Source organism: Monopterus albus, unplaced genomic scaffold, assembly GCF_001952655.1.
Source record: "Monopterus albus unplaced genomic scaffold, M_albus_1.0 scaffold355.1, whole genome shotgun sequence".
Taxonomy (NCBI): Eukaryota; Metazoa; Chordata; class Actinopteri; order Synbranchiformes; family Synbranchidae; genus Monopterus; species Monopterus albus.
This window is the reverse complement of record NW_018128235.1, coordinates 80,510-88,780: the sequence shown is the minus strand read 5'-3', so window position 1 is coordinate 88,780 and position 8,271 is coordinate 80,510. Positions and strand designations below refer to the sequence as shown.

At 43.5% G+C, this 8,271-nt stretch overlaps 1 protein-coding gene across 1 annotated transcript in view; it reads left to right on the top strand.

The window, feature by feature from the left end:
- The window catches only part of LOC109974967 (receptor-type tyrosine-protein phosphatase mu-like), a gene marked incomplete at its 5' end in the record, with an annotated part of 97,770 nt that overhangs the window by 22,006 nt on the left and 67,493 nt on the right, over positions 1–8,271 (top strand). Inside the window, 5 exons of the mRNA XM_020625447.1 lie at positions 6,356–6,509; positions 6,600–6,775; positions 6,933–7,042; positions 7,123–7,324; positions 7,726–7,828. Of these exons, the coding sequence (XP_020481103.1) occupies positions 6,356–6,509; positions 6,600–6,775; positions 6,933–7,042; positions 7,123–7,324; positions 7,726–7,828 (745 nt within the window). The remainder of the gene's footprint in view (positions 1–6,355; positions 6,510–6,599; positions 6,776–6,932; positions 7,043–7,122; positions 7,325–7,725; positions 7,829–8,271) is intronic.

Below are 8,271 nucleotides of genomic sequence, written 5' to 3'. Positions count from 1 at the left end.
CTGGTCACTGAACCCGGCTGCCACAGTGATGAAAGCCCAGCAGAAGCTATACTTCATCATGTGGCTCAGAAAAGCTGGGTTGAACCGTTGTCCTCTCACCCAGGCTTATAGAGGACTGGTAGAGAGCATCCTCACCACTGGCATCACAGTCTGGTATGGTAACATCACACAGGCAGAGAGGAAGGCTCTTCCAAGGGTCTTAAAGACTACAGAGAGGGTCATTGGGACTGAACTGACTGCTATGGACACACTATACACACAGTGCTGTTGTAAAAGGGCAGAGAACATACTCAGAGATCCACGCCACCCAGCTCACACTCTGTTCAGACACAAAAACTGCACCTAGAGCCTCAGGCACAGCAGGGTGGACAGTATCATCACACACAGAACAAGACTTTATAACAGCTTTTTCCCTGCTGCAGTAAGACTGATGGCAGATATAAAAATGTGAGAATATATGTGCAATAACCCCTTACTCGACATGTGCAATGATAATACAGAGATGTCCCACAAGGTATTTTTGTAAGAGCATCTCATTAGCTGTTCTCTTGTGGGACCTGAATAATAGCAGGACATTCTCTGCCAAGCAATGGAAACAGGCCTGAATATAAACTGTGTTTTAGTATGTTATAACCCCTCACTACCTCACCAAGCGTAATGACATATCCAACTCCACCATGTGAATTACTAAGTGCGATGTTTGAAGTTCACTGGGGAAAATACTATTACCCTATTTTTGTGTATTGCCACTTTAATGCTTTGTTGCTTTTATGTAACTTTTTTATTTTAAGACCTAAGTGTTCTTTTTGGCTTTTGACTCCTTACCTGACTCCAAAGGAGAGCTGCACAAGAATTTCTAGATGCCTAGACTGTCTGTTTATGCATAAATGGAAAATAAAAATCTTGACTTGACTTGACAATTCAACACTGAAAAATATCACAAAAGACTTAGACGAGATGAATGTTTGTAAAAATAAAAATTGTTTAAAAAAGCATTTTCCTAAAAAAACTAATTACAATCCTCCCTTCAGCTATCAAGCACTTAGCACCTTCCACTAGGTACATGAATTCTAATTGGCTGAATGCATTTTGTCATTTCCTTAGGCTAAAACAGAGCAGGCACAGCTGGGAGGAGAGGTAACAAACACAATTTGATGAAAGAAAGATGCTGAAGTTCCCATATTTATGTCATGTTTTCTGACTAAGAAGCAAAATGTATGTGACATTTTGACAGCAGTGCCACATTAACATTGCACCCATCAAGGGGCTGTACACAGAGTATTAATCAGTACTTGACAGCACAGTACAGCAGTGTGTGTACAGTATGTGATTCTCAGCATTAATTCTGATGTATCTGTTTTCGTTCCAGCATGTGGAAGGGCCTGAATGTTAACTGCACAGACAGCTCAGGATACACACCTTTACATCATGCTGCACTCAACGGACACAGGTATGAGGAGTTTTCACATATTTGTGGAGTAATATTTATTAATTTGTTAATCACAAATCCAAATGCTCTCCAATACAGCACAAACAAATTTAAAGAGGTCTGCTTTGCTTGTATTCATATATGTATGTGCAGGTAATGTGTGTGTGTGTGTACACGCTGGGTTTCATTTTTAATTCTGATTCACTTATGCATAAATTATGCATAGAAATGATAAAAAAAGATATGTAAATCACTAATAAGAAGTTCTTAGAATGATGTACTTTGTTTGACTAACAGTCCAAAACCCCATAATATTTAATTTAAATTAATGTAAAAAGGAGACACAAGCGTAATATTGGTTTTTTGTTAATTTTCTCTGAATGTAATAATTATTTCAGTATTAATATGTATGCAGGGCTGAAATACTGAAAATAAATTGTGTAATCAGGGGAAAAGTGAAAAAAGCTTGCTTCCTCCTTTATGTCTCTCAGGTCCTGTATTACTGTGCTTAATGGCCTATGCAAATGTTGTCACTATATTTTCTGTGTGACTCTGTGTTAAGTACTACATTTGGGATGTGTTTTTTTTTTTTTGGGATGACAACACCATCATCATTAAATATGCTGATGACACCACCATTCTGGGCCTCATCAAGGGGGGAGACGAGTCCGGTTACAGAAGCTTGGTGAACAACATTCTTGTTTGTGGAGAGGAGAAATAATAGTAGACTTCAGGAAGAACCCCTCCGCTCTGCTGCCTCTGACCATCAAAGGGACTGAGGTGGAGAGGGCTGACAGCCACAAGTTTCTGGCCCTGCAGGTGACATCTGACCTGAACTGGTCACTGAACACAGCTGCCACAGTGATGAAAGCCCAGCAGAAGCTATACTTCATCATGTGGCTCAGAAAAGCTGGGTTGAACCGTTGTCCTCTCACCCAGGCTTATAGAGGACTGGTAGAGAGCATCCTCACCACTGGCATCACAGTCTGGTATGGTAACATCACACAGGCAGAGAGGAAGGCTCTTCCAAGGGTCTTAAAGACTACAGAGAGGGTCATTGGGACTGAACTGACTGCTATGGACACACTATACACACAGTGCTGTTGTAAAAGGGCAGAGAACATACTCAGAGATCCACGCCACCCAGCTCACACTCTGTTCAGACACAAAAACTGCACCTAGAGCCTCAGGCACAGCAGGGTGGACAGTATCATCACACACAGAACAAGACTTTATAACAGCTTTTTCCCTGCTGCAGTAAGACTGATGGCAGATATAAAAATGTGAGAATATATGTGCAATAACCCCTTACTCGACATGTGCAATGATAATACAGAGATGTCCCACAAGGTATTTTTGTAAGAGCATCTCATTAGCTGTTCTCTTGTGGGACCTGAATAATAGCAGGACATTCTCTGCCAAGCAATGGAAACAGGCCTGAATATAAACTGTGTTTTAGTATGTTATAACCCCTCACTACCTCACCAAGCGTAATGACATATCCAACTCCACCATGTGAATTACTAAGTGCGATGTTTGAAGTTCACTGGGGAAAATACTATTACCCTATTTTTGTGTATTGCCACTTTAATGCTTTGTTGCTTTTATGTAACTTTTTTATTTTAAGACCTAAGTGTTCTTTTTGGCTTTTGACTCCTTACCTGACTCCAAAGGAGAGCTGCACAAGAATTTCTAGATGCCTAGACTGTCTGTTTATGCATAAATGGCAAATAAAAATCTTGACTTGACTTGAATCGACTGTATTCGCCTCAACCGTTTGTGGCCCGTTTCTTTTTTGTGCTGCTGACCAGACTGTTGTAGGTAGTATTGGTGTTCTATTTGTATTAGTACTTTTACTTTAAGCAGAGGATGTGAGTATTTCTTGCACTGCTGGTAATGGAGTATTTTTACATTGTTGCATTCATGTTGTAGTTGCATTAGTACTTTTACTTCAGTAACATTTTGAATGCAGGACTTTTAACTTCTAACAGAGTATTTTTCCGCTGTGGTATTACTTCTCACACTTAAGTAAAGGATCTGAGTACTTCCTGTATGACCACAGTGAACTTCCTCCTTCTCCTCTTTATCTTCACATTCAAACCAAACAGGAAGTGTAATTTGTTGTTTTTAAAGGCAGCACTTTATAGTTCTTCCCACATTTGCTGGGTGAATACCTGCATCCTCTGTCTCTGTCTGGTTGAAATGTCAGATCAAAAATTATGGGATGGAAACCACAAGGACCACACACACACACACACACACACACACACAGGGGAATGGAAGGATTTTATGTGATAGCGTTCACTCTCCCCTCAGGGATTACGGGTAATAGGATACACCTCAGTCCCCCACCTCAATCCCCCTCTTCCCTTTGACCCCCGACCCCCATTGTTGCTGCACTGATGTTTCATTTCGTGTGTGTTTGTGTGTGTTCCCTGCAGACCGACCATTTAGCCTCGACGTTTCTCTTTCATCTCACAATCAAGGTGGAGAAAACTCACAAGTGCCTCTATCGTGTGTTGCTAAAAGCCTGCAGAGAGAGAGAGAGAGAGTGTGTGTGTGTGTGTGTGTGTATGAGGCTCAATAACAGGAAGACAGAAGAACTGAAACACAATTGACCACAGAGACACACACAACAAATGAAAGACAACAAAGAACAGGGAAGGTATTGTTCACTGGCTGCAGAAACACACCTGAAAACACACACATTGTAGCACACACAGTGCAACACACTTATTTATTTTCTTTTTACTTCATTTCAGGGACAGTGAGCATTAATCATTTTCAACCTTTGTCCCTCAGCTAGATACACAATATACACAACAGGAGTGAAGTGGAGACGTATTCAGAGCATAGACTCCACAATAATGTGGTAGAATATGGACACATCGGGTCACACAGACAACCTTGCTAATGCCGACAGAGCAGTCCTTTTAAGGTTAGGGTCGCTGACATGCAAACAGGTTAAGTGGGGGGGTCATTGATTACATGGTAGTAACATGTAGGTTTGCACACACAGTGTAGCCCACACGCAGAGGTGTTTCCATCTGACTTTGCCTCTCCGAGTGCTTCGCTGTCTGTCATCTTGAAATGCAGCTCTTAGACTGGCTGCTACAAAGCCCCAGTGTGTGTCTGTGTGTGTGTGTGTGTGTGTGTGTGTGCGCGAGGCTTCCTTTAATCTCCCCCTCCCATCACCCTGCACTTCTCTCTCTCTCTTTGTGTCTCTGTTCAGTCATTTTGTTGTTGAATTCACCACAGGAAGCTTGAAGGGGTTCGTGTTCAGGTTTCTTGTGGTTTGCCATACCTACAGGAAAACAAACTGTCGCTGCATCGAGCAGACACGCTGCCATTTCTTTATTGATTGTGTATGATGTGCTCAAAGCCACTGGTTTGTTCATTGATGACTCCAGTAGAGTTCTATTCAGACAATCTCGATCTCAGCAACAGAAAAGCAGTGTTATGTTGACCCATTCATGTCCTAAGTGTTCTGTCCGCAAAATGCAACCTCTTACCTGTACCATGTTGTCTTTGTAATGAAGCGACTTCCCGCGGGATTGTGGGAGATTGGACAGCCAACCAAAACTTTCTGACCTGCCAGAAATCCATCAAACATCCCAAAGCCAGGTCTTTGGTCGGTCAGGTGATGTGCCGGGATGTCAAACCACAGCTGAGCTCGCCAAAATTCAATTCTAAAATGACCTGGAATGATGGATTCTAGGCTAAAATCAGGCTTAGCCATGCAGTGTTGGCTGAGCAGTAACAGCTCGGACATAAGCAAACTGGACAGTTACCGTGGTTACAGCTGTCTCCATCTCTGCTGTATACAGTTACTATGGTTACAGCTGTCTTCATCTTTGTTGTGATGATTTTTTTAAAATGAATTTCCAGTTTCAAACTTGCCATCATTTTGTCCTTTTTTCATGTGAAACTGGGGACTTGCCCTGAACAAATACTTTTGGTGGGAAAAATTCAGAACACTTTTGAGTTTTGTTTGTGATGTGCAGCTTTCTACAGAGAGGGATCACGTTGCTGCAGTCACGATGATATTATTAATAGAGGTGGAGTGATGGAGATGGGAGTGGTGCTTTGGGACTAAACACTGATGTGGTGAGCAGATTCTTTATGCAGGAGATCAGAACAGATGCTGAGGGATACCTGTGCAGCTCAGACTGGCTGCTGATTGGCTGAGGGCTGACCTGACCCTGAAGTGAGTGACATGGGACACAGTGGAGCGTGACCGAGCTGCTGACAGGATCTTTATCAGGTTCAGGCTGAGGTTTGTGTGATTGCAGGTTAAATATGTAGCAAGTGAACATCAGCGGGTTACGTGTCGGCCGTGATCGCTGACTGACAAAAACATGAAGTGACTGGCAGCTCAGATCAGGCGTGTTTACTGGGAAAATAGTCTGCTGATTCCTCTGAATCGGACTGAACACATCCACACTGACAGAAACCCGACATGGGTGTGTTGATCACAGTTGATAGGTGAAGTTCATCAGGGTGAAAGTGGAGGCTGACATTTTACCCCTGGGACGCAATAACTCTGTCTTCACACAGTGTTTGAAAGCTATAATTCTTCAAACTCTGCAGCAAACTCATTTTAGTGCCATCAGCAGCAGATTTGAGCTGCTTCAGACTCGTGGCCTCAAAGTGTTTTCATCAAAAAATGGTTCAACTACAGGCCCGTTTTTTTTTCAATGGTGTGAACATTGAAGAACATTGAAAACATTAATGTGAACATACAACTGAGTCTGCAGCTCAGGATTCTTTACAAACGTGGTCAAAAGTCCATCACAGTGTCGTGTTAGTTCAGCAGTAATGGAGGCCTGGGCATTGTGTTTACTGGTTGTATCCCAGAACAACCAGCAGTTAAGTCTTCTGTGAAAATCCTGAACTTGCGTTTGTGTCTTTGTGGCTGTGTGCCAGATCCGATGCATGGTCCACGGCATCTCGAGGTCGACGACATTCAGTCAAAACAAGTGACGGTACAATGGGAACCATTTGGATACAACGTGACCCGCTGCCACAGCTACAACTTGACTGTGCAGTACCACTACAGGCTTATGGGGAGCCTTGGCAGGTAAACACAGGTGTAGGTGGAGAGAGGGAGGCTCTGCAGGTAAACACAGGGACAGACTGACAGGTAATCCCTTCCTCCTGTTTCCTGCAGGGAGTCGGTAAAGGAGGAGGTGCGGGAGGAGGTGGTATACGACACTCTGAGTGCCATGCCACGGCACACCGTACGGAACCTTCTACCGTTCACCAACGTCAGTCTCAGACTGGTCCTTACCAACCCCGAGGGACGCAAGGAGAGCAAGGAACTGCTGCTGCTGACTGACGAGGACGGTGAGACTTGATTGTGTCTCTTGTGAAGTGGACTTCATTTATTTATTTTATTTAACCTGGAAGATATTGCACCGTTGAGACAGAGGGATTTTTTCATAAGGGGGTCCTGGTCTTGAGGTTCTGTTGTTGAAAACATGTTTTAATATTCTGGTCTCAGTTCCTGGAGTGGTTCCGGTGGAGTCGATTCTTGGCAGTAGCTATGAGCAGCAGATCAGTCTGAGCTGGAGAGAGCCTCTGCAGACCTACGGCCTCATCCGACAGTATGAGGTAAACCCTGAGGCCGCAGTGAGTTTCTTAGACCAGTTCATGTAAAACCAGGCTGATATTAGTGTCCTCCTCCTCCACAGATCTCATACAAAGCCCTGAGCTCCTTTGACACAGAGTTCGACCTGTCTAATCATAGCGGCAAGGTGTTCAAATTGGCCAATGAGACCAGCCATGTGTTCATGGGCCTCTGCCCAGGTTCCACCTACTCCTTCTCAATAAAAGCCTCTACCATTAAAGGCTTTGGACCGGCGGTCATCACGCAGTTCACCACCAAGATCTCAGGTAGGAATCCTTCAAAATAAGAGCCTGAAAAGTCATGTTTAACACAATAAAACACAGATATTCACCAACTAACCCAACACCAGAGAGGCCTACCAGGCTCAGAGGGCTGTTGGCTAAGGGGCCCCTAAGCAACACTCAGCCTCTGTTTTAAGTGTTTATATCATAACTTATCAGACAGTTTAAACTAAAGTCTGTGATTCTGGCGACATGATATTTATATTTACACCTCAACAAATGCACATCTCCCTTCAGATAGCGTTGTATAACTGTTGTATATAATTATTTCCAGTGAATGAACTTTTGTCTTTAATAATTTAAACATGTTCATGCACATCAGAAACAAGCAGAGGCTTCTACAGGTAAAAGATAAGCCCTTTGACCACCTCTGTCACCCTGTGCAGCCCCTCTGATGCCAGCTTACGATCAGGAGTCTCCTCTGAACCAGACCGACTCCACTGTCACCATTCTGCTGAAACCAGCTCAGAGCCGAGGGGCTCCAGTCAGGTAACGACTCTCTCTCTCTCTCTCGCAGCTGTTGAAATATTCAGCAGCATCAATCTTGTGCCTGATAAAGTTTTCATGAGTGAAACGTTAAAGATTAAAGCGGGACATGAAGCATTTTGAAGAAGCAGCTGGAGCCGTCACATCACGCTCACTCACCATTTTATGTTTTTATTTGTTTTCTCAACAGGCTTTTTGTAATAAAACACAAAATTAGGTGTAACATTTAAATGCAGGCGACCGCTGCTACACACTCGGGTTGTCGGGGGCCCACAGGGAGGCGGTATCTGTAGTAACAGTCATCATATCAACAGCTGTCTGCTTAGCCATCGGGCGGTAATGAGGGATTTGGTTAATTAACAATCAGCGGGTGGGGCTAATCAGAGCCTGCTGCTAACACTGAGGATTAACAGGGGATTAAAGCTAATGTGTCAATCACACTCTTT